General features: G+C 42.4%; 1 protein-coding gene across 1 annotated transcript in view; it reads left to right on the forward strand.

The window, feature by feature from the left end:
* The first annotated feature begins 1,025 nt into the window (after positions 1-1,025).
* The window catches only part of LOC122795053, an 853,954-nt gene continuing 827,177 nt past the window's right edge, over positions 1,026-27,802 (forward strand). Inside the window, exon 1 of the mRNA XM_044063628.1 lies at positions 1,026-1,248. Coding sequence (XP_043919563.1) covers positions 1,026-1,248 — 223 coding nt within the window. The remainder of the gene's footprint in view (positions 1,249-27,802) is intronic.

The following is a 27,802-nucleotide window of genomic DNA, read 5'->3' on the forward strand; positions in this document are numbered from 1 at the left end:
ATAGTATACCTGGCTAAGTGTATGTTATGTAATGCATATTACATAGGTAAAACTGAAAGGGCATTCAAGAAACGTATATATGACCATTTATATCGGATAAGAAGGAAAGATACGAAGAATGCACTTTATAAACATATTAGTGCACTAGGTGAAGAGCATAGATTTAAATTTGCTATTATATATCAGATAAGCCCAAACCTACGAGGGAGGAATATAAGTGAAGAACCGGCTAAAATAGAAGCCTTTTGGCAACTACTGACTACTGCTACACATACACCAGGTATAAATGACTATATTTCTATTAAGGCGTTCTTATAATCTGAGCTTATAATTTTACAGCCATTTATTATGTAATAGCTAGTTTATAAGTCATCAGACATTGTAGTATTAATATGAAATAGTTTGTTTATGTAAGGAACATTATGTGCAATGATGTTAGGATTTGTTTATATTTCAAGTTAAATAAGGGACAGAATAATGTGATGTAACTATTTTTGTTTAGCTTTTGCAAATAGGATATATATTAGACATTTTAACATGTAGTTAGTTGGAAAATGGTGATATGACTTTAAATTTTTGAATGGCCAAGTTTTGGCGCCAAAATGTTTTTAAATAGGGTAGACTGTTTTTACTATGGTGTTCTGAGGAAGCCCTTTTAGCTTGGGTGAAAGCGCTTAACGTTTTGTGTTGTTCCAATAAATTGGAGTTGCTTTTATGCTGTTTGCAACTTGTGCGAGTAATTTACAACTGTTTTAGTTCCTTGTCCAAGCAGTGGTGGTTAGAACAACGCATTTTCTGCTCAGCCTTATATTCTGTTGTTCAGTTGGAATTTTCAGTCGTTGAAGGAGATGAACGATTCTATTAAATCACCAGGTGCTGCATGAGACCAGGAGCTTGCTGTTCAGTTGCAGGGAGAAGTTATTTCTCTTAGAAGTGATGTTACACGTATTTTATCTATGCTGCAACAAATACATGAAGCGCAGGTGAGCAGCGATGGGAAAGGTAGTACCTGTGCTACTAAAGAGATGTCAAACAAATCCATGCATAACAGTTTTTCAGATTGTCGATGTTTATCACTTTCTATGGATATTCCTAATGGACAGAGGGAAGTTCTACACAATGGTGATAATATTAATCTGTCTTTGGCAGCTGGAGCTATTCGTGGCAGGTCGGATGAGCAGACTTTTAATTTTCCGTTGCTTTGGATGGATGATGAGTTTAATTGGATGGGAGCGAGATCCAGAAGAGGTAAACCAAATAAAATGTATGCCACTAAGACAAATGGAAATGAAGGTACTGTAAATTCTGTTAACAATAGCTCAAGTCCTAGGGCAGCAGGCACTTCGGCGACTGTGGGGACTAAGGCTAACCAGTTGGATGATTTTTTCAATCACTGACTTTGACTTTCAAAGAGGCTGTGTTGGTATTAAAGACAACAATGGACATAATTTTACAAAACCTAAATCTAATTTTAATAATGGAACTTTAAAAAGCATGATTTATGCGCTAGGCAAAATGTTGGTTAATATAAATAACTTGAAATTAGACAATGCTTATTTAAATAGATGTATTGCACTGAAAATTGTACCCAGGGGCCTTAGGTTTTTCAAAATGCCTGTGGGAATGTTTCTGGATGACAAGCTTATTTCTGAATTTAATGAATTATTTGATACGTTTGGTATTGCTTTTATAAAAAAGATTATTAAGGTTAATGATGAACGCATTGTACACTTGGTTAGTGAATTAGAGACTTTGAACCGCAACATTACACAGGATTTATTATTTCCTCAATGGCAAAAATTATATGAAAAACAGTTTAAGTATGCACATGACAAGATTGATATTATATTTGAAAGGAAGAATAAAAAGATAGTAAGGGACCAAAATGAGTACAGTAATAACCAGGCATACAATTGGAATGTTAGGGATAGATACAGAAATCAAGAAGAAAAGAGATGGCAAACTGAATATAAAAATACCAGTAGTCATAATTTTTTTAGAAAAAGGGTAAAGGGGGTACCAGAGTCAAGGTACACCACTATGGAGAAGGCAATAGTAACAGGGATGAATAGTTATGAACAGATATCTACTAGCGTAGGGGACATAGGGGTGGACGACACATTAAGTATACCTGCTAATGACAACACATGGGTATGCAGGTTAGAAAAGGTGTATGAAGATTTTACTATTTATAATTACACTGGAGTAGTATTAAGTAATGAACATCATACATTGTTATCAAAGGGTATGAAATACATTCCAAGATCTAGATTTAATGTTGTGTCCACATTAAAAGAAGTAAAATTATTTTGTAGACGTATGAACTTGGCCTTATTGTTTAAGAACACTGCACAAAACACTGTAGAAGGCAAGTTGAAAAGGGAAAGTAAATTCCAGCCCCCGACACATCCAAAAGTAGCAGTGTTTGAGAATATGGTTTCTACTGATATATACAAGATGAGTAATCATATTAGTAAATATGATACAGTAGACAACTTGACTGTTTTAGAAAGACAAGCACTTAATGAATTGGCAAGCAACAAAGACATAAGAATAATGAAACCGGATAAGGGGGGGGGATAGTATTAGTCAACAGCCTTGATTATGTTAATGAAATATACATTATACTTAGGGAGACGGGTAATTATGAAGAAGTCTCCCTAAATGAAATAAATATTGGTTATAGGCATGTAGATTTGGCTATAGAAGAATACTTACTAAATGGTCGTATTACGTATGAAGTTTACGAGTTCATTAAGGTTGAACACCCAGTTTTGGCAACAATAGTGGGTATACCAAAGATTCATAAGAGTATAGAAAAGCCCCCATTCAGACCCATTATTTCGGGTAGCCACTCCAAGACATTCCCTATAGGGGTTGTTATTGATTCTTGGATTAAGCCCATATATAACAATGCTCCCCATATGATAAAGGATTTGTGGGTGTTCTTGAAAAATTTGACACACAATTTATGGAATAAGGACATTATTTTTTTGACTATAGATGTCATAGATTTATTCTCATGCATTCCGAAGGAGGAAGGTTTGGAAGCCTTCCCTAACAGCATGAGGAATTTTACAGACATGAGCTGGGAGAAAATAAGTCTAATTATAGATATGATGTTCTTAGTGTTGGACTACAATTTCATATTTTTTGAAGGTGAGTACTTTAGGCAGACCAGGGGCGTTGCAATGGGGGCTTCTTGTGCCCCCATTTTTGCTAACCTAGTTATGCTGGACTGGGAGACTTCCACGGTCTTTAACAGTCGCTTTCAACCTTACATGAAACTGTATTCCAGATTCTTGGACGATATTTTTATTCTATGGGATGGACCAGAAGATTCTATTATTTCCTTTATTGAATATATAAATAACTCTAGTAAGTTTCTCAAATTTACGTATAGTTATGACAAAGAGAAAATAGCATACTTAGACACTCTTATTAGCAAGACTGAAGATGGTTTCAAGTCTCAGATTTATAGAAAAAAATACCTTTTCTAATAGCTATTTATACTACACTAGTGATCATCCACAGTACATATTTAAAAATAGTGAAAGGTCAATGCATACGGGCGGCACACATGAGTTCTTGTTATGAGACGTTTATTGAGGAAATAAACTTTATATATACCTTATTTAAAAGTAGGGGTTACCCAGAATATATGTTAGGTGATATCACTTTTTGTTACCAACGAATGGAACAAAAAATACAAGCCTATTCTTGGGTTGGGTGCCACAGACATAATCAATGAAGTCAGAAACTTCCAAGAAGTCAGAAGTAGATGTGTATATATTTTACCTTATTTTTCACAAATTAAATATTTGGAAAACATTATATTAGAGAGGTGGAACATGTTGACCATTGATGAAGAAGTGAAGAAATGTGGGAGATTGTCCTACGTTTATATATAAGATGGGCAAAAATCTTAAAATGTGGTTTGAACACAAGAAGGATAGTAAATCTAATGGTTTCACTCACAAATGTGGAAGATGCAATCAGTGTTCAAGCATTTGGGAAATAGAGAATACTGTCTTAGATAATTAAAAAAAAAACTAAGATATATTTCTCAAAAGGTGATTGCAGTAGCAAGTTTATAGTATACCTGGCTAAGTGTGTTATGTAATGCATATTACATAGGTAAAACTGAAAGGGCATTCAAGAAACGTATATATGACCATCTATATCGGATAAGAAGGAAAGATACGAAGAATGCACTTTATAGACATATTAGTGCACTAGGTGAAGAGCATTGATTTAAATTTGCTATTATATATCAGATAAGCCCAAACCTACGAGGGAGGAATATAAGTGAAGAACCGGCTAAAATGGAAGCCTTTTGGCAACTACTGACTAATGCTACACATACACCAGGTATAAATGACTATATTTCTATTAAGGCGTTCTTATAATCTGAGCTTATAATTTTACAGCCATTTATTATGTAATAGCTAGTTTATAAGTCATCAGACATTGTAGTATTAATATGAAATAGTTTGTTTATGTAAGGAACATTATGTGCAATGATGTTAGGATTTGTTTATATTTCAAGTTAAATAAGGGACAGAATAATGTGATGTAACTATTTTTGCTTAGCTTTTGTAAATAGGATATATATTAGACATTTTAACATGTAGTTAGTTGGAAAATGGTGATATGGTTTTGAATGGCCAAGTTTTGGCACCAAAATGTTTTTAAATAGGGTAGACTGTTTTTACTATGGTGTTCTGAGGAAGCCCTTTTAGCATGGGTGAAAGCGCTTAATGTTTTGTGTTGTTCCAATAAATTGGAGTTGCTTTTATGCTGTTTGCAACTTGTCCGAGTAATTTACAACTGTTTTAGTTCCTTGTCGAAGCAGTGGTGGTTAGAACAACGCATTTTCTGCTCAGCCTTGTATTCTGTTGTTGTTCAATTGCAATTTTCACTGTTAGGTAAGTAACTTTAAATATTGATTTGCATTATGTTTGGGTTTATATCATAGTTATTGTGACATTTGTGTATTTTATAGAATGTTGCACTTGAATTCTGCATTTTGGAGGGTGTGATGTTCAGTTTCAGAGTTATGTTAGCATAGTTATGTTAACTATATTAACCTAATTCTAGAAGTGAACATCACACCCTCCATGTGGCAAAGTTTCTTCTTGGTTTGTTTTTGACCCAGCATAGGCTACATACTGGATTTTCTGTGATTTCATGGGATATCATGGATTTTTCTTTTTAAATTTTGCATTTTAAATTTATTTGCTGTCAACATTGCATTTGACTGGTGTGCTGACTCCAGATGTCTCTAGAGCTGAACATCTAAACCTGTAGTTCCTAACTGTACTTTTTTTTTCATTAGTTGTGATGCTCTGATGTCTGTGCTAAATTGTTAGATTTCTTGCTCCAACTGTAGGGCTTTAGCTGTTGCTGTGTGTTATTGCATTTCTCCTTAGTTTATTAGTTGCATCTAGGCTAGTTTCTGCTTTTTGGGGAACTAGACAGTGTTTATACGTTAAGAAGTCTTTAGTCTGCCCTCTTTTGCCAGCAGGGGGTAACAAGTACCTTCTGAGCTGGGATTCACTGTTTGAAGCCCCAAAGACTGCTGTGATTGACAAAGGGTTAAGCTGTTTGGTTTGAGACTTCCTGTATAAAGTAATCACATGTGAGAGATGCTGCTCACTGTGCAGCAGCTGTTACTGGTGACCTGTGTAGGATTGGCAGAGGGCTAGGCTGTTTGGTTTGAGACTTCCTGTGCCTGTATACAGTAATCACATGTGAGTGATGGTGCTCATTGCACAGCAGCTGTTACTGGTGACCTGTGTAGGATTGGCAGAGGGCTAGGCTGTTTGGTTTGAGACTTCCTGTATAAAGTAATCACATGTGAGTGACACTGCTCATTGCACAGCAGCTGTTACTGGTGACCTGTATAGGATTGTCAGAGGGCTAGGCTGTTTGGTTTGAGAAATCCTGTGCCAGTGTAAAGTAATCACATATGAGTGATGCTGCTAAATGTGCAGCAGCTGTTACTGGTGCCCTGTGTAGGATTGGCAGAGGGTAGGCTGTTTGGTTTGAGACTTCCTGTATATAGTAATCACATGTGAGTGATGGTGCTCATTGCACAGTAGCTGTTACTGGTGCCCTGTGTAGGATTGGCAGAGGGCTATGAGACTTCCTGTATAAAGTGACCACATGTGAGTGATACTGCCATTGCACAGCAGTTATTACTAGTGATCTGTGTAGATGCAGACACCTGGAATTGACATTTTACCTGTAAATTTATGCCCCAAAATTCATAAGTTTTTAGTTGCACAGAGAGAGCTAGTTTGCACACTGAGAAGCACCCACTCCTCAAGTTTGGTCTTGGGCAGTCTTAAGACTCCACACTCTTACAGTAACTGATCTAAACAGCTGTAAACCACTTCAACAGCATTCCCTTATAGAACACACAATAAGCACCCATAGCAATAGACATGCAATTCCATGCTACGTCTGCGGCTGTTCTGGTGGATATGGGCATCCTGAGGCAATGCAGCAATTACTTCATTTATACTTACAATCATCTAATTCTCCAGCAAGGGGATACAGTATATGAAAGATGTAGTTAAACAATGCCACTAGTGGCAAGGCTCTCACAGTCAAAGTTATACTAAACAGGTAAACATTAACACATAAACACTTTACCCTCCACACATTGTAAGGACCAGATGTGTAGATCCACATATACTGAGGCTCTTGCGTTTAATCTCCTGAGACTACAAATATCACATAGAAACTGCACTGTATAGCATTAACAGCAACTACTAGTGCACTCAATAAATGCAACACCAAGCAAGGGGCATACTGACACATCCCACAGTGTTCATCTGATAAGTCCATAAGGCATAGCACCAAATAACTCAACATTTGGGTCGTAGGCAACTCCATTGTGAGGCACATATTTCCCACCTATCAGACTAAGTAAGGAGAGAGGCACAGTTAGCTGATTTCAAGGGCCAGGATCCACCAAGTCACATATGCACTCAACCTCATTGGATCTCAAGTACCAGTATGACTCTGTTATAGTTCATAAGGGTGTAAATGACTTGATGTACCTCCTTGGACTGTCCAAAGAGGACATGGTAGGGCTCGCAGATTGTGTCCCAGGCTGGCATGAGCCTAGCATTAAGCAACATTCTACTCTGCAAGAGTGGTGCCACAATATGAACAGAAGATGATTGACTGTAATAATTGTCTTAGGTTTTTGTGTCACTCCAAGGGTGTACACTATTTGTCAGCATGGGGATGATATGATCCACAACTTTGCCAGGGATGGTCTGTACCTGTCTCCTCTAGACTTTGAGTATTGGCTAAAACATTGTCCTCCTCTGTTGGGCCTTTTTTAGGCAGTGCCAGACTGATAACTTATGATATAGCAAAGCAGTCCTATAAAATCTAAAGGACTTCTCAATTCCAGGAACTTAAACAAGAAACTCCACTTCCTCCAAGTTCTTCTCACCCTGGAGAATGTAGACATTTGGCTGGTCAAACAGGATGACCTACTTGAGCTTCTCTACATCCCAGTCTCCATTATATCCTTGCAAACTATTGGTCCCCTTATGTGACCCAGGAAACCCACAACACATACTTAAACTTATGTCACTTCACCAGTCAGTCCCATACCATATTCATGGGTGATGCTACCCCACTATAACCTGTGAATCTTCCATGGCCCCAAACATGCAGGTTTAGATTCCTGTATTGTTAACACAGACACCCTGGCCCAGGTAGTTCTTATCCCATTAGGGATGAGAACTGACTGGATTTGGTCCTCAAAACGAGAGGAGGCTACACCTCCTTCCCTCCCAGTGTAACGCCCTTTCTGGTGAGTTCTGATCAAAAAGATGTATTATTTCAAATAAAAACAAATCCCAGGACCCTTGCTAACCCTAGAACATTTATAAACTATTCTGAGGCTAACATAGTACTAATAAGTGCTAACCTTACAAAATTTCAAGCCTCTTCAAGCCCTGAGATCACTGCTGCCTATTCAGAACTGCTCAGAGACCCTGTTCAGTCATCTCTTTAGATACTTAGAGACCAATGTGCATGCCAGGAATAAACACAAAACAAAAGAAACAAACCACCTTAGTGGAGTTACAAGATAAATAAATTGTACACAAAAGGAAGTAAGTCAGTAAGGAGGAGCAACTCCCAGCAGAATAAAAAAAACTCTTATCAATCTAAACAAGCAAATCAGAGGACACATAAAGTGCACCAAAGCCAAATTTGAGGTAAGAATAGCTTCCCAGCCAAGAAAACCATACAGCTTTGATTAGCTGTGCCCACAACCTCAAGGGCAACACACAGTAATGTGCGGAACTAATAATAAATGTAACTATCTACACTGAGCCTAAAGATATAGTAAATCTATTGGTTGACAAATTCAGCTCCAGTTTTATCCCTCTCTCTCCCATAGCCACCCCTCTGGAAATAATGTGGAACATAACCCCAAAAGTCAATAGAGAACTGTTTTATCTCTCTCTCTCTCCCGTAGCCACCCCTCTGGAAATAACATGGAACATAACCCCAAATGTCACTAGAGAACAGTTTTATCCCTATGTCTCCCATAGCCACCCCTCTGGAAATAATGTGGAACATAACCCCAAATGTCAGTAGAGAACAGGTCTTTTTTGTGCTCTCCAAAGTCAAGAATACTGCATCAGTGGGCTCCATTAGATTCCCAAGATGCCTCCTAAATAGCATGAAGCACAACCAGTCAGAACTACTATATTAACTATTTAACCATAACCTTCAGACAGGCTTTGTGCCACATGAATGGAGAACTACAAAGGGCATCCATCTACACTCATGCGAGCCATCCTCGGACCCAGGAAACTACAGACCCATAAGCCTAAATAGTTTTATATGGAAAGAATTATCATGGAAATAATGACATAGAAATCTTCAGACACTGGTCCAGTTTGGTTTCATTAAGGGCAGATCATTTCTGCTGAATGTGGTGGACTTTGAGAAGTCAATGAACAAGGGCAAAACTGTGCATACAGCCTACATTGATCTGGCCAAGATAACTGATGTGGTACCCCACTCAGGCATTGTAGACAAACTTATAAAATTAAGCGTAAACCGCTATGTCATCAAGTGGATAGCTGGATGACTGTAGATAGGACACAAAGTTAAGACAGAATAGTCCACCCCTACAAAGAGTTTGGTTTACTCTCTGCTGGGTCCAGTACTGTTTGGCATCTATATCTCTGAAGTCAAGGCCAACATCTAAGGCCTCTGGCTGACCAAGTTTGCTGAGAATTGCAAGCTAGTCACAATCATAGAATCCACCCAAGGTACAGGCATTCTCCCAGAAGGACTGACTCTGACAAATAGCTGGTGTCAGAGCCACAGTCTGAAACTTGGTGCCAAGAAATGCATAATTGTATTCTTTGAGAATTCATTCACCCCTTGGGAACTACCTCATTCATAACACGTCTCCAGAGGTTTCTCACAAAAAGGATACAGGGCGTAAACAATATGTCCTAAGCAGGCCACCTCAAAGCCCTATCCCTGTACCTGGCCTCCTACAGACTGTTGGGGGTTTCCAGACTGAGTAAGAGAAGGTCACAGTAAGCTGCCTGTGAATCCATACACATAGCGCAAATACGCAAGCACTCAGGTCTCAACAGCAGGTACAAGTCAAGCACATTGTCCACGGTGTCAACGGTGTGAGACATACCTCATGGACTACATGAAAGGGACACATGAAAGGGACTCTAATTATGTAGCCAGGCAGGCAGCCCAGGCCTGACCTTGAGCAGTATCCTACCTTCACCATCCTATGCCACAATACAGTGATGCCACAATACAGTGATAAGATGATCAGCTTAATTCTGGGTGTCATTCAAAGGGGAACTCTGCAATTTGTAGCATGTTACAGGCCACTCCTTCAAACTCAGGAACCTCACCTTGGCCTTCCTGAAAACGGAGGGGAGGGATAAATGTATCTCCCAATACATATCAGGTGAGACTAACTACCCTAATATACTATGGACTCACTACACGAACCACTCCAGCAAAGATTCCTGGGTGCATCCTGGAGTGCATATGGAACAACTAGTCACCAACAACCCAGTCCACCACCCACAAAGAGAAGAATCATCTCTTGATCTCACTCATCATGATCAAAATGATCAACAACCAATCATACCCCTCATCAGGTGAGATCAGATCATAAACTAATCTCATCCGCCCCAGTCCTCCCTCATCCCCACCTGAAACAAAAGAGACCAAGCGAAAAAACACACCAAAAAAAATTTCAAAAAAAAAGGAAACTAGTGTGCTGGTGGTAAAGTGCTTCCTGAGCCAAATCCTGACATTACTCCAACCACAGACAAATTACCAAATGCCTTCACCACCAGCACCTGGGACTGCATGGATCAGGTGCCAAAACTGTAAAACAAGAAACCAAAGGCCAAAGGCAACCATCCAGTCTAACAGCATCCACAACCATAAACAATTAAAAAAACAAAGGAAAAGGAAGCTACTACAAGATTATAAGAAAAAGAAGAAAGGTATCAGAATTCATAGTAAAAACTCAGAGCTCTTCAAAAATAAAAAAAATCCAAAGCAAATCAAAAATCAATCAAGGAGTAAAAAACTCTAAAAAGAGACAAAGGACTCTAATTCAGAAACTAGGAAAGAAATGATGGATATGCTCCCAATTACTGAACCTATAACTGGCATTCATGGCATCACTGGATCTCTCTCTGATGGACTTTCTGCATATCCAGAAAACAAATAGCATAAGAAATACCCACTCTAAAAACTTAAACCTTGACTACGACATAAATAGGATGTGTTGGAGGGACCCGGTTTGTGACTCAGAGAATATCCCTTCTCTGGAACAGCCATTTCCCATCTGCTTGAAAGAGAATTCTTGAATAAGCAATTTCAAGCTTAATATGGATCATTAGATGGGGAATGGGAAATTCACCCCTCTCTGGCACCGGTGACCCAATGGACAGATGCAGACTGTAGATGCTTCACCACCCAAGCCCTAAACTACATATAACCTTTAGTACTGGATATGGATAAATGGTTTAAAAAGTGCATTTCCTGCAGGCAAAAGTTGCCTTCTCAGCACACACACAGTGTGTTTGTCTGGGACTCTGGAGCATCTTGATTCTGGATGCTCTGTCTGTGAAAGCTCTAGAACTAGGGCATCAAAGAGCATAGGGCCAAGTTGGTGTTGAAAGGGCTTCTACCCTCATGGTTCTTCCTCTTCTATCTGTGCTTCTGTGGTGGCTTCTCCCTCATCTCCAAAGACTGGGTCTGAGAAGCCCCGACAGAGAGACTCCAGACATTCCAAAGGGGGATTGCAAGAGGTTCTTTATCTTCTACTTCTGGCCTTGCTTCCTTGGGATTGCTGGACTGGAAGGTCCCATGACTTTGGGTACCCAAGCTGCCCCGGCATTGATATCAGCCCGATATCTTGGAGCCCATTGCCTTTGGCACCTAAAACTAGGAAAATGACTTCTCTGGGTCCTAGCATCCCAAGCCCCTTCTTGGTCAAATGGGTCCCTTTGAATAGGGCAGCTTCCCCCTTTTCTCTGATCACCCCACCTGAGTGGTCCCTGTCTCTGTCCTGGTTCAGGGACTCTCTGGCTCATATTCAGCATGTAGCCTCCTCTTCCAAAAGGCCTTCTAAACCCTGTTTGGTATCTTCTTCTGTCTGATCATTGAGATCAGTGGGCAGCATTAAAACCTCATATCTGGAGCAGCTGATGAGGTCCTTCTTGCAGGCATAGATGCAATTAGGCCTTATCCCCTCAGATCTGGGTCCAGCACCTGGACTTTTTGCTCCATCCTTCTGGCTTCCTTCCTCAGCCCCTTCAGATCCAAGGTCTTTGGAGCTGGCTGAATTTCTATCTTCCGGGTCAGATCTGACTGCTTGGCAGGCTTCGGCTCCATCCTTTTCCTTGGTAGCCTTGACCCTGACTTTTGTAGGGCTGTCAGGACCTTGGAGGCATGGTGTTGAAACTGGAGTTTATTGTTGGGGGTTGACTGTTCCTACTTCGGGGTTGTCACTTCCTCTCAGGACGTCAACTTTGGGCAGCTTATCTCCGATCTCAACATCAGATTTAGGTGTGGCTCCCTCTGGTTTGTGCAGTCTCTGGTACCTTTGGATTCGGGGACCCTTAGACCCAAGAGGCCACCCTCAGTCTTTGAAATTGTAGGATATTCTCCTCTTGGGAGAAGGGTCAGATTTCTACAGTCACCATTCCCTCCCTCTATCAGCACCTGTGACCAGTCATCAGTCTGCTCCTGGACAGTCTACATCAACTAGCCTCCAGTTTGCTCCCATGACAGGATGTCCTGACTATTTCCCTTCCTTCTTGGATTTGTCAGAATGGGAGGTGTCAAGAAAGAGAAAGTGTAAGAGGAAACATCTGGACTCCCCAGAGGAGTCTGTCACTGAAGATACTGACCTTAAGGAAGGAGAGGGATCCCTCAAGTCTCCCCAAGAAGATGCCTCTTTCAATGATTTACTGAAGCTAATTTGCCTGCGAGTAGGCTGGAGCACCAAAGCTCCCTCTCCGGAGGAGTTAGTATTTCTGGAGGCCTTTGATGTAGGCTCATCTATGCCTTGCATGGTTCCCCGTCCAGATGCCCTTATAGACCTGGTATCCCAAAGAGTGTGGAAGGAACCCAACACAATGCAGCCCATCCCCAGGAAGCCAGCTAAGGTTCTCACCACCTGGAAGAGGCCACATTTGAGTAAGGGCCCATCCATCCATGCCATTGTGGTGGCAGCAGCCACCAAGAAGGAGATTTGAGGAGAGTTCCTCAATTCGCCCTTGAACAAGGAGTGACAGGCATTGGGTCATTTAGGGAAGCATTCCTTTGCATCAGCACCTTTGCAATGAGAGCCCTTAATTACATCTCACACTTGACATGACTTCAGCTGTACGTAGTGTCTGAAGTGTCAAGCACCCTTAAGATGTAGCAGTCTCCAGAAATGCAGAAGATGCTGGAGACTCAGTTGTCTGCCCTGGTTTCCTTCACCAGTATTTTCATGAGGCTTATCTCAAACATGTCCAATGGAGCATCTCAAACATTAGGCTCCAGTACTGCCATGCTTAGATGCATTTGTGTAGCTTCACAGACAGTTTCAAGGCATCCTTCATTAATGCCCCATTTGATGAGTCCTACTCTTTGGGACAAAAGTTAGATGCCTGAAAAGGAAGGAAGAGGAGGGGAAGACACTGTCTGCCATTGTAGTATGCTTTGCTACCCCCAGCAGACATTTTCAGTATATCAGAAGGGGGGGGGGTAAGCTTTTCTTCTTCATTAAATCACAGCACTTTTCCCAGGATACTCCCCCAGGGCAGTCCTCCTGAGGACAGGGGGGGGGGGTTCATAATGGATGCCACATGCAGAGCAGGGGCAATCCACTGAATCAGTGCATTTGTGGGCCTTTTTCCAATGGGCCCTTTGAGCGATCCTAAAGGGTTGTCCAGCTGCTGTTGTCTTGAGGCAGTTGTGGGTTGTCTAGCGCTCCACCCAAAAACTTGGGATGCAGTCACCTCAGACACTTGTGTGTTGAGAGATCTGTCTAGAGGTTATTAAATTCCCTGTTCAGATGTTCCAAGCTGTCATCCGAAACATCTCCCAGATGTTCCCCTTCATCAGAAAATTTGCACAGCTGTAGAGATTCACAAGCTACTTACAATTAGTTATTCACGAGGCCCCACCAGAACATAACATAGAGGATCTGAGATCTATTCAAGGTTCTTTATTTCCAAAGGAAACAAAGGACCTCAGACCAGTCCTTGATTTAAGAAAGTTAAATCTGTTTATCAAAAAGACCAAATTCTGGATTGTCATGGTACAGCCTATCTTACCTCTTTGAGGAAGGATGAGGGTTGGGAGGGTGGCCTAATGGTTAAGGTGGTTGCCTTACAAACACAAGGTGCAGGGTTTGAGTCTCACAGGGGATAATTGGCTAGGCTTAAAATGGCTCGCAAGGGCAGTTAGCTTAGTACTAATCTATGAACCTTTGAACCTATGATTGGATGTGCTCAGTAGACCTCAAGGACACTTACCATCACATCAAAATAGACAGACATTCCAGGAAGTTTCTCTATGCTTTTGGCTGGGGGCCAATCATTACCAGCTCAGGGTCCTGCCATTTGGTCTCATCACAACCCCCTAGACATTTGCCAAGTGCATGACATTGGTGGCAGCCTGGCTCTGGCTGCAGGGATTCCAGGTCTTTCTGTATCTGGACGATTGGCCCCTCACCACACCCACAAGGGCATCATTTATCATGGCTGGGGACACCTTACTCCTACTGTGTGACAACTTGGATATCACAATCAATTATCTAAAATCGAGCTTTCAGCTGTACAAATTTTAAAGTTCATAGGGTGCCATTTGGACACAATTAACTAAACTGACAGGCTCCTGAATTTGAGTTTTCAGTCTTTGGGCTCAGGTCCTGCCAGTGCTTGCAACTCCTAAGGCACTGGCACACACAGTTGTGAAGCTACTGGGTCATATGACAGTGCCCATAGGGTTGGTTCCTTTAGCGAGATATCACTGGAGGGCTCTATAATGGACTCTGGCTGTTCAGTGGTCCTTTCTTACTCATCCAATGGATTTCCCTGTACAGTAAACAAGTGTCACAAGCAGATTTACTGCTGGTTGCAGTATGCTTTAGTCACTGGGAGACCATTTGTAATTCCTTCTCCCTTGGCCACAGTTACCATGGACACCTCCCTCTTGGGGTGGGTGGGCATTTCAAAGGGAGGATGGTTCAAGGGTCCTGGTCTTCAACAGAGGCCCACATTCATATAAGTGTTCTGGGGATGAGACCAGTTCTCCTTGCACTGCAGGCCTTTCAGGACGCTTTTCCCAGGGTTGTGACTGCAATATAGACAGACACAATGTCTGTTGTCAGGTATCTCAACAAACAGGGGGGACACATTCTTATCCTCTTTTCTGGGAGGCCATGAGGGTTTGGCAGTGGGTAAGATCTTTTCAGTGGTTTCTGGTGAGAATGCATATCTCTGGGAAATCCAGCATTCTGTTGCCTCACAAGTAGTCCTTAAATCCGAAAGTGGCAGCTCAAAGGTTTCAACTTTGAGAAACTCTGTGTTATGACCTGTTTGCCTCCCCATCCAGTACCAAGTACAGCACCTGCTATGCCATCGTTCCCCCTCTAGGACAGTCATCCGGGGATGCCCTGGCACTTGCTTGGCCCCTTGGGCTTCTTTATGCATATCCCCAGTGCCTTTGATAGTTTCTACAGAAAGCAGCCCACTACTGAGCTGCAGTGATCCTTATTCCTCCCTTTTGGCATCATCAGGTGTGGTTTCCCATCCCTTGCTCTCTTCTGAAATATCCCGCTGGGTACTGGATCCCATTCTGGATCTTATTTTTCATTCAGCAGGCTTTGATTCCCCCATTCTTCAGTCCCTCAGGTTGACTGTGTGATTCCTTCAGTTCCTTTGGACAGAAATACCATTTCCTATCCAATTTTGCAGGCTGTAGTTCATGTATTGTGAACTTTTCAGAAGCAGTCCACTAGAAAAGTGTATTCCATTAAGTTGAAAAGCTTTATCCTGTGAGTAGAATCTCGGGGATTCAACCTTTACTTTGTCCCTTTGGAATCCATTTTGGAATTTCTTGGTGAGCTGTTTCAGTCAGGTTCTAATTTTTATACTGTTAGTGGAATTGGCGACCATTTCTAACATTCATGTTGGCAAGATAATGTACCTCTGGATTCTCTCAAAATCTCCAAGGCATTCCTCAAAGGTACTTTTTTACTCAGTCCCCCAGTACTAGATACATTTCCTCCCTGGGATCTGCCCTTTGTTCCGTAAGTCCTTACAGGCTCTCCTTTTGAACCTTCAGATCTTGAAGTTTTAGTCTTGGGAAACTTTTTTTGGTGTGAGTTACTTCTGCAAGAAGGGTTTCAGAGTCCGCAGGCTCTTGACTGTTCACTTCCTCATTTTGCATTCCATAAATACAGGATTTCTGTTTGTACAAATCCTTCTTTTCTGCCAAAAGTAGCTTCTGAGAATAATCATAACAGCTCTGTTTACCTTCCTGCATTTTTCCCAATTTCTCCAACAAAGGGGAATACCTCCTGCATTGTTTGGATGTACATAGAGAGTTGAGATTTTATTTGCACTGTATCAAAGCTGTAAGAAAATCCAGTCGGTTGTATGTATCTTCTTCAGAATCCAGGCTGGGCTCACCTGTGTCTAAAGTAACTTTATCGGAGAGGGTATCAGACTGTATTTTGTTTGCATACTTGAAAGGCAGGACTCTTCCACACAATCAGCAAGGGCTATGGCTACTACTACAGCTTTACTTTGTAGTGTGTCACTGGATGATATTCATGCATCTGCAACTTGGCTGGGTCAGCATACTTTTGTGTCTGATTATAAGTGTGACACCCATGCACTGGCCCAGTAATCAAGGAGCCTCAATCCTCACCACTAGCATCAGTGAAAGGCATGCACATTGGGAAGGATAACAAGTGCACACACAGTAATGTACAATTTCCCTTAAGAGCACACAGAAATCAGTCAGTCTGGGGCTGGTTTCTCCCTTTCTTTCCAGATCCCCAATAAGACTCCCCACTGGCACAGCTATAGGGTACGGATCTCGGCTTAGTGGTCAACCTAAAACCTCCAGCACCCTGTCTGTCCAACCAGTGCTTCGTGTCCCTGCCCAAGTACACACACACACACACACACACACGCGCACACACACACACACACACACACACACGCGCACACACACACACACACACTCTGAGATATGAGTTATATACAAAGACACTTCTGGGGAAGGCTGGCACATTCTCCAGCTATGCCCCTTCCTGCCAGTGTATAAGGTAGTACCAGCTGCCACCAACCATTAATATCAGATACTAATAAGGCCTTTAACAAAGGGTGTAAAATTTTACTGTACAATGTTATTATTCAGTTAGTAAGTGTGACCAGAACTTTTAAGGCTTATTGGAGTGGCTTTGTACAGTACCACTGTATACATACAATGTACTCTAGAGCTTAAATTATCTCAACATAAAACAGCCACAGTTGAAAAGTTCAAAAAATATTTAACAATAAATAATAAAAACACAAGACAAATCTCCTCAATTCAACACAGTGATAGTCAAGAGTTCAGAATTCATAGGAAAATGCTTTAAAACAATATTGTTTGATAGTCTGACATAAATATAGAAAACAGCTAAACTAAATTTGACTAAATTCCTATCTAACTCTAAGAGCAATACTGTCCTAAATTCTACTTATATATAGAGCAAAGGCAGAGTACTGGTGAGTGGATGTTCTTCAGACAAAATCCAAAATGCTCTAAGTCTCTGTGTGAGAAGATAATACATCACATTATCTGGGGATAATACATCACAGCTGACTTATTTTAGGTTACATCATTCTTGAGACTTCTGATTTATTTTCCCAGGCTAACAGAAACTCGGAGTTTTAACAGTTGTTTGATCTTGCACCTGGCCAGGAAGCCCCAGCAACAAAAGACATCATACAGGTAAAATCTAGCAGTTAACTCTGGTCTCAAAACAATAGAAATAATTCCTTAGTCCAGACATTCTGTCTCCAGGTTCTGAGGTCAAACATACATACAATGCTTGACTTAACTTTCTTCCAGCAGAGTGCACTGTGGTTACATTTTTGAAGTTCAGCATTTAACACAGTTTTCTTACATTTAAAAGAAGACATAGAATTATCTACAAAATTCTATCTAGCTGGGCTGGCAGCCTTTCAGTTTTTCATGCCCCCCCCCGAGAACTCAAGCTGATTTTTCACGTGTCCCTTGAGAAACATTGCTTGAGAGGGTTAGGTCTATGTGAGTATACCTTACCCCATTCCCTGTCTTGAGAGCCCACCTGTATTGGCATTGCTAATCCCACTGTGGTGCTGCACTGACATATATGCTTGCAACTCTAGGCTTCATCTTAGCAACTTAGCATTGTGCTGGCTGGCCTGGTGTAACCATGTTAGGGGATTGTGATCTGTAACTACAGTGAATTTCCTTCCATACAGATAAGGCTGAAGTTTCTGCAGTGGCCACACTATGGCTAGATATTCCTTTTCTACAGCTGCATAGCATTCTCCCTGGGTTGGAGCTTACAACTGGGATAAACCACTGGGTGCTCTTCTTCCTCTGAAGAAATCTGGCTAAGTACATCCCCACCCTATGGTTCAAAGCATCCACCACACAAAATGTTATTTGCTGTAATCTGGACTGGCTAACACAGGTGGTCCTCCCAACGCTTCTTTAAGCTTCTGGAATGCCTACTTACATCCTGTGGTCCACACTACCTTATCTGGCCTGTTTTTCCTTATCAGGTCTGTGAGGGGAGCAGCTATGGTCCTATAACTGGGGACAAACTTTCTGTAGTATCCTGCTGTCCCTAAGAATACCCTCACCTGCTTTTTGGTAACAGGTGCAGACCATGCCTGAATGGCTTCCACTTTGGCAGGTTCTGGCCTGATCTTACCACTCCCTGCTCTATGTCCCAGGTAGAAAACATCTGCTATACCCACCTGACATTTGCTCGGCTTAATGGTCAACCCTGCCCTCTGTAGTCTGTCCATCACCTCCCTGACATGTTGAAGGTGCTCTTGCCAGGAATAGCTGTAGATGGCAATATCATCTAGGTAAGCAAGGGCAAACCCTCTTGCTTCTGCTAGGATATGATCTACCAGCCTCTGGAAAGTTGCTGGGGCAGTCTTCATCCCAAAAGGCATCTTTGTGAACTCATACAAGCCAAAAGGAGTCGCAAAGGCCGCCTTCTCTCTAGCACTGAGAGTCAAGGGCACCTGCCAGTAACCCTTGGTAAAATCAATGGTGGTAAGATACTTAGCCCCACCCAGCTGCTCTAGGGCCTCATTTGTCCTAGGCATGGAGTAAGCATCTGATTCTGTGTGACTATTTAATTTCCTGTAGTCCACACAGAACCTGGTGCTCCCATCCTTCTTTGTCAGCAGCACCACTGGGGAGGCCCAGGGACTGTTGGACTCTTGAATTATCCCTAGTTCCAACATCTCCTGTATCTCCTTCTTCAGAGTCTGTTTGACTCTCTCAGTCACCCTATAAGGGGCCTGCCTAATAGGCCTTTGGGGTTCTGTATCCACCTGGTGCTGCACCAGGTGGGCACACCCTGGTTTCCCAGTGAACATGCCCCCAAACTCCTGTAGCACTGCTCGGATTTCTTTAATGTGGGTAAGAGATAGCTGCTGGGACATTGCTACAACTTCCACTGAGCTGTCACTCTGAGACTCACTGAGGAGATCAGTGACCAGATCTGTCTCAGACTCCTCCTGCAATCCACTGCAAATACTCAGTACAAGGGCCTCCCTATCATGGTAAGGTTTCATCATGTTAACATGGTAATATTTGTGCCCCTGCCTCCTGCCTATCAGTTCTACCATGTAGTTAACATCACTTACCTTTCTTACTACCTTGTAGGGTCCCTCCTAGGCTGCTTGCAGCATGTTGTGTCTGACAGGAATGAGAACCATTACCTGTTGCCCTACAGCATACTCTAGCTTGAGCATTCCTGTCATATCAGACCTTTTTCTGTTGTTGGGCATCTGCCAGGTTCTCCTGGCCCAAGCCCATGAGCTCCCTGAGCCTTGTCCTGAGGTTTAGGATGTATGCCACAACAGACTCCTTGTGAGATTCACACTCACCTTCCCACTCATCTCGAATTTAATTTAGAAGTCCCCTCACCCTATGTCCATACAGCAACTCAAAGGGTGAAAACCTGTCAATTCCTGGGGAACCTCTCTGTAAGCAAACAGCTGGGGCAAATATTTGTTCCACTCCCTCTTAAACTGGTCTGCAAATGCCCATAGCATGGACTAGATTGATTGATTAGTCTGGGGATGGTAGGGGGTGGTCTTCAGGTGCTTCACCCCATTGTACTTTCACAGACAAGTCAGCAGGTCTGACATGAAACTGGCACCTCTGTCAGTCAGTATTTATTTTGAGAAACCTACCCTGCTGAAAATCTCTAATAAAGCATTTGCCACCTTTTCTGCCTCAGTGGAGGACAGAGACACTGTCTCAGGGTATCTTGTAACATAATCTACTACCACTAGGATATACTTTTTCCCTGTGAATCTTGAAGTACTCAGAGGCCCCACAATATCTATAGTTACTCTCTGAAATGGCTCCTCAATCACAGGTAAAGGCATCAAAGGAGCTCTCACCTTGTCTCCTGCTTTGTTTACTTTTTGGCACTGCTCACAGGTCCTGCAGTACCCTGTTACATCTCTGGAAATTCCAGACCAATAGAAGTTCTGCATAATATGTCTCTTTGTACATTTTATGCCCATATGACCTCAAAGGGAATATCATGGTCTATGGATAGAAGCGCCAGATGGAAGGCTGTAGACACTACCAACTGCTGTATTCTCTCACCTTGTAGCCCTCCTTCAGGGGTCCACTCTCTATATAGTAACCCTTTGTCCCAGTATACAGAATCCCCATTCCTTTGAGAATCGGGCGCCTCACTACCTACCTCTCTTAGGCCTTGCAGTGTAGGGTCTGAGAGCTGAGCCTGTCTTAACTCTCTCTTTGTAACCCTTCCCAGCTCCCCTTCCACATGAAGTCTGGTATCCTCTGACAGTGATGCCTCACTGTCAGCCTGGGTACTAATACTTACCTTTACCTTTGCAGTCACTCTGTCCAAGGGAACATCAATACCCACAAGTAGCTGTGGCTCATCTTCAGTCTCACTGCTAGAGGGCAGCTGCCTCCCTGAAGTAACCACCTCACCAGTCCTAGCTGCAAGTATGCTCTCTCTCTGGGTATCACCCAGGCTACCAAACCCACATGCTTGTCTTGAAGCTTGACTGCATTTTACTTCATAAACACATGGTACTGCCTCATCAAAATCTTTCCCTATCAGGACATCTGCAGGATGGTAGTTTGGTACCCTTGTTGTCTCAAGAGAACCTACTGTTGGCATTTTGTCCTTCCCACATACTGGCTCCCTCAACTTTTGTTCCCCACCTTGCCTCTGTGGACATCTGTATGCCACATGGCCCCACTGGTTGCATTCAAAACATTTAACCCTAGGTCCTGGATGTGTACCTGGACTAGTGCCGTCTTCTGTTACTGGAAGATTCTGTTGGGGCTGTCTGGGCTGCCCACCATGGGTTCCTTTAGACCCATGAGCAGTACCAGGGGTCCTTTTCCTGTGCGTGGAGTCCCTGCTTGCTAGGTGTAAGTCTCCCTTCTTCCCCAATTCATATGAAGTAGCACATTGTCTATCAGCTAACCAGATCCTCATGTCCTCAGACAAAGTGCTAAGGGCTTGTTCCCTCACCAAAAGGTCAGCCAGCCCTTCAAAAGTGGTGACCTGACATCCACTCACCCAGCTATGAAAATAAGTGCTCAGTTCAGCAACATATTCACACACCCTTTCATCTTCCTTGCGTCTATGCTCACAAAACTTTTTCCTGTAAGTTTCAGGTGTTAGCTTAAAAAAATCTATCAAATAATTCTTAACAGCAGTATAATCAAAAAATTCATGATCAGATAATTTAGACAGCATAGTTACAGCTTTACCATGGAGTAAGGGGGTCAGGAACTGTACCCAGAGCCTTTGGTCAACATCATACGGTTTGCATACCCTCTCAAACATATGAATGAAACTATCAAAAGTATCCCCCTCTGTAAACTGCGGAAGAAATTTACTGACCTTTTGTGCTTTTGGGGTCCGGTTACTGCCTTCCCCATTACCTCCATGATTGTGGCAATGAGTCAGCATCTCTTTTTCATGCTTCCTCTGCCTCTCAGTCTCCTCAGCTTCCAGGTGTAGCAGTTTCCCATTTTCCTCAGCCTGTAGATGTCTCACTCTGTCTGCTGCTTCTGTTTCCAAATGCCTAGCCTCCAACTCAAGTCTCTAACTCCAGATGGATTTTTATGTCCTCTGTATAAAGGTTGAGCTGTCCATTCTCTGAGTGTTGTACATCTCCATGGGCAGTCTCATCACCCTCCTGATTGCTGTTTTCTGATGCAGCTGTGATAAAAGCTGCAGTCATGTCTGCATTAGTCAGGTTTCCATGCACCAGTCCCTTGCCTGGCACATCCCAACCAACTGGCTCCTTGTCAGCTTGCCATACTCCTCTGCTGACGTGCTTGCCTGCTCTCCCTGACTAATTAAGCTAACAAAAAGAAATAAAGCAATTGTGATCTGAACTCTGACTATTCACTGCGTGGATGATTTAGAGTACAAAAACACCTTCAGTGATCACTGTACACAAGCTACTGGAATTCACTATCCACACCACTACAAGCCAATTAGTATGTGCCAAACAATTATTATGTGGTGTGGATATCCCATCACTGCCAACCAATTATGTGACGCCTGTACACTGGCCCAGTAATCAAGGAGCCTCAATCCTCACCACTAGCACCAGTGAGGGGCATCCCCATTGGGAGGGATAACAAGTACACACAGAAAAGTACAATTTCCCTTAAGTGCACACAGAGATCACAGTCAGTCTGGGGCTGGTTTCTCCCTTTCTCTCCAGATCCCCAATAAGACACCCCACTGGCACAGCTATAGGGTACAGGTCTCAGCCTAGTGGTCAAGCTAAAACCTCCAGCACCCTGTCTGTCCAACCAGTGCTTTGTGTCCCTGCCCAAGTAGCTGACACACACACACTTTGAGATACGAGTTCTATATAAACACACACACTCTTGGGGAAGGCTGACACAAGTTCTCCAGCTATGCCCCTTCCTGCCGGTCTATAATGTAGTACCAGCTGCCACTAACCACTAATATCAGCTACTAATAAGGCCCTTACCAAAGGGTGTCCAATTTTACTGTACAATATTATTATCCAGTTAGTAAGTTGACCAGAACTTTTAAGGCTTATTGGAGTGGCTTTGTACAGTATCACTATATACATGCAATGAACTCTAGAGCTTAAATTATCTCTACATAAGACAGCCACAGTTGAAAGGTTTAAACATATTTAATAATAAATAATAAAAACACAAGACAAGTCTCCTCAGTTCAACACAGTGCTAGTCAAGAGTTCAGAAATCACAGGAAAATGCTTTAAATTTGGTTTAAAACAATATTGTTGGATTGTCTGACATAAATATAGAAAACAGCTAGACTAAATCTGACTAAATTCCTAACTCTGAGCAATACTGTCCTAAATTCTACTTACATATAGAGCAAAGGCAGAGTACTGTTGAGTGGATGTTCTTCAGACAAAATCCAAAGTGCTCTAATTCTCTCTCTGAGAAAGTGTTAAATTGATAATATATCTTTGCGGACTCCTTTTAGATTACATCACTTGTGACACTTCTGATTTAATTTCCCAGGCTTTCACAAACTCAGAGTTTTAACAGTTCTTTGATCTTGCACCTGGCCAGGAAGCCCCACCAATAAAAGACAGGATCTATATTAGAACTCCGAACATTCAAAATGTTGAGTGTTCTAATATTGAACCCTATGAATCGAAAATTGAAAACATCAAACATTCAGACAGCGAATCTTTTCCTAGGGAAAAATTGCTGTTCTAAAACATACACACAACACAAGCACACCAAACAAACAGCAATCCACACACATACATCTAAACTCTTGCACCTAACCCTACACTAAACTATACATACACCACTATCTACTTACCTTAACCCAAACCCTAACCCTAAGGTTATCACTATCACACAGTCACCTCACCCGCGCCCTAACCCTAACTCACCTACTCTGCCGTAACCCTCATGTCCACACAATTGCACACTTACCTGAACCCGACCTGTAACTTTCCACTACAGCGCTGAAAATACAGAAGCAACAGAAACGGACAACCAAATTCTTTCCCTAGGAAAAAAAATTGGTTTTCTGTTTCCTCAGTATTTTCAGCATTTGCTGAAAATGGGTCAATATTAGAACACTTGAAATTTTGAACGTTCGGTGATCTAATATAGACCCTAAAAGACATTATACATGTAAAATCTAGTAATTAACTCTGGTCTCAAAACAATAGAAATAATTCCTTAGTCCAGACATTCTGTCTCCGAGCTCTGAGATCAAACAGACATACAATGCTTGACTTATCAGCTTTCTTCCAGCAGAGTGTACTGTGGTTACATTTTTGAAGTTCAACATTTAACACAGTTTTCTTACATTTAAGAGAAGACATATAAATATGTACAAAATTCTATCTAGCTGGGCTGGCAGCCTTTCAATTTTTCACAATAAGCTTGGTATTCAATCTCGATCCAGAGCTTCCTTTGGCTCCAATGTGTTAAGGAATATCTTTTCTTAGTTCAGCCAGAGGGCTTTTTCATAGCTGGGGGTTCTGTCCTGCAGGATGAAGCCAGACAGATCTGATAACATTGGCATGAAAGTTGTGTACTTAAGCATAACAGTAGATCTGATGTCAATTTTCATTTGTTCCTCAACAAATAGGACTCTGATCCGATCCAAGTCGGCAGTTATACTAGCTCACACCTACCTGCAAACTCTTCAAGCTCACTTCCTACCTGCAGAACTTAGCCCAACCTTCTTCAGATCTCATTTGCCACTTTCATGTCTTGACATGGTCTCCATCGCTCTTGAGCTACTTGACAAATATTTGTGGGATTTTCAACCTTTATCTGCTTAAATCCTTTGCTATTTGTGTGTATTAGTAGTCATTGTCGAAAGTGTTTTGACTTCTTCTCTGATTCTTTTGCTAGTTTTTCTTCTTTTTTTTCTCTTACACTTCTGGTATAATCCTTCCTACTTTTGCTGGTAGGCCTTCCTACCCTTTACATGCTTAGTGTAGTGAGTGTTATCATCATTGATAAATCCTATCCTTTGTTCCTGTTGCTATGGTTATAGCTTAAAAAAAAACTTTCTATACTTATTCTTCTAGTCGTAGACTTTTTTTTCTAACAAGTGTTTTGCTGTTTGGTGTTTTAGTCACTGTTTTGCTGTTTTGTTATTTTTGGAAATATCTGATAAAGGTTTCAAAAACTGTGAAAAATGCAAGCACAAAATGCCCTTTTCGGATTTGCATCATTTTATGTTTACTGCCTAGGACCTGATCATTTAGACTAGGATTGCAATGTTTGTGCTGGGTTCAACCTCACAGCTGTTACTGAGAAGCAGAATAAATTGATTTTAAAGGGACTTTTGCCTACTCCCTTCTCCCAAGCCATTGCTGGAATTTAACCTCTAAGTCTAAAGACCAGGGAACCTTTAGAAAGGTCCAAGTCCTCTGATTCTATGGCTTCCATTTCATTGAGCCAGAGAAGAAGAAATTTAAGTTGGATCTGACTGTTTCTGGGATCCAACCCTCTTGGAGCTGATGGAAGTGGTGGCTGGTTCATCTTTGGACCCAACAAAAAACTCTTCAGATCAGAGGTCTCCAGATCCAAAGCCTCAACCTTGCACAATCTACTCACACAGTGTGGATCCAATGCCCTCCCTTTTTCTAGGTCCCCCTTGGTACTGTCCATTTGTTCCTCCAGAATCCTTACAGAAGAGGATGTGGAGAGGATGAGGAGGAGGTTCTTTGTGGAGCCTTTTCAGAAGGGAGTTATCACTGTTCATACCCCCTCAGATTAGGAACTGTATCCAGGCACTTCCACACCGCTAGTAATTCCTCCTCTGATCTGACTGTGCTATCAGAGTCCTTGGTTCCAAGTGTTCCGGGCTTTTCTGTGCCAGATCCGAAGGGAATTTTGTCTTCAGATCTGATGGCTACTCTGAGTGCACCAACTCTGACATCTTCACATCCAGATCTCAGAGCCGAAGCTTCCAGGTCAGATCCCGGGGGATGGGATCGACGCTGAGGTTTTCGGAGCCGTCTCTTCCTATTGGAGCTTTGGCTTTGGATAGCTCGGCTCTGGCTCAGGGCCCACAGAGTGGAGGGAGGTAGCAGGCCAGAAACTCATTTTCTCTGCTCTGCTGGTTTCCTTTTGTCTGGAGTGGTCGGCCTTCAAGGTAGTGAAGAGAGTTTTCTCTGCTCCAGCAGATCAGGTGGGCCCTTCCTCCTTGGATCCCACCCTGTTATCTTGACTGACTTTGCCCATGAGCCTCATTATTCTACTCCACTAGGACAGCCAGACTGAAGCTTCCAGACTACCCATCCAGGTATTACCATCTCTTCTGATATTTTCCCGATCGTCCCACCAAAAAAGTTCCTTGGAAGAAGATATGCAAAAGGAAGCACTTGGACTCCCCTCAGGAGTCAGTTACAGAGGATAATGACTTTGAGGGAAAAGGATCAACCAAGTCACCATCCAATGATGTCTCCTTCGGAGAAATTCTCAAGATTCTTAGACAGAAGGGTGGTTGGTCTGCCCAAACCCAACTCCTGAGGACTGGCCTGTCTACCTTCTGGGTCACTCTGCCCACTGATGACCTCATTGATTTGGTGTCTCAGTGGATGTGGATGAAGCCTGATATGATCGAGCTGATCCCCAAGAGATATGACAGGATTCTGGCTCCACCAGTAAGGAGAGCATTGGAGCAAGGGTGTACTGGTTGATGCTATGGTTGTTTTGGCAGCTACGAAGAAGGAACTTGCAGAACAGAGTTCCACTGTCCATCTCCATAACAGTGAGTCAAGGGCTCTGGACAGATTTTGGAAGCAAGTATATGTTTCAGTTACATTTGTTGTCCAATCACTGAACTACTTGGCACACTTCATGAGATTGCAAACGGACTTAATTAAAGGACTTTCGAACTCTCTCTTTCAGGGACCACTACTGCATGGCTTCAATCTTCACAGTTGGCTACCCTTCAATTGCAAATTCATCCATGAGGCTCATTTCTCATGCTACAGAAGGACCCTCAAGAGTGGTTGGTTTGGGCATTTCCAGGGATGCCTGGATGCTCCTGTTTGATTTTACAGAGCCTTTTAAGTCATCTTTCATTCTTTTGACAGTTCCTCATTTGACCCCACAGTGAAAGACACACTCTGCAGGTATGAGGAGGATGGGAAGACCCTGTCTTCAGTGGGCATATGTTTTCAACCCCTCAATGGACCTTTTCAGGAACAAACAGGGAGGTCAGAAGATGTGGTTCAAATAATCTCAGGGTGCTATCCAGAACACATGTGGAGGTAGTTCCCCAGATGAGGCCCGCAAAACCGAGGATCGAGAAATACCTTTTCTGACAGACCCTTTCAGCACTCCTGAATGGAGGTGCAATTGCCTTCCCCTGGAGGCAGTAAGTGGTCACTTATCTCTGCACCAAGAGCCTGGTGAAATGTATCAAAAGATACCTGGGTGTAGAGGATCATTTCCAGAGATTATACCATTCCATTTTCCCTTCCACTCCTCTTAACCAAGGAAATTCCCAGTGTTCCACCCAATCAGAAGGAAGCAACAGCACTGGAAATTCAAAAGCTGCTAAGAAAAAGAGCCATCCAAGATGTCCGTCCATACCAAACAGAATTTGGAACTTGGTCAAGATTCTTTTTAGTGCTGAAGAAAACAGGGAACTGGCAGTCAATTTTGGATCTCAGAGTGTTAAACAAGTTAATTCAGAAGACCAAGTTCCAGATGGTTGTGGTTCACTCCATTTTGCCCTTTCTGGGCAAGGATGACTGGATGGCAGACCTTCAGGGTGCATACTATCACATAAAAATGAACAGATGATCCAGAAGGTAATTACACTTCAGGCTGGGAGCCAGTCATTATCAGTTCAGAGCACTGTAATTTGCCTCACCACAGCCCCCAGGGTGTTCACCAAAAGTGCATGGCAGTAGTAGTAGCAGCTCACTTGAGACTGCAGGAATTCCAGATGTTTCCA

The sequence above is a fragment of the Protopterus annectens genome, chromosome 2.part1 (assembly GCF_019279795.1).
Source record: "Protopterus annectens isolate FY-2018-M chromosome 2.part1, PAN1.0, whole genome shotgun sequence".
In the NCBI taxonomy this organism is placed as follows: Eukaryota; Metazoa; Chordata; order Ceratodontiformes; family Protopteridae; genus Protopterus; species Protopterus annectens.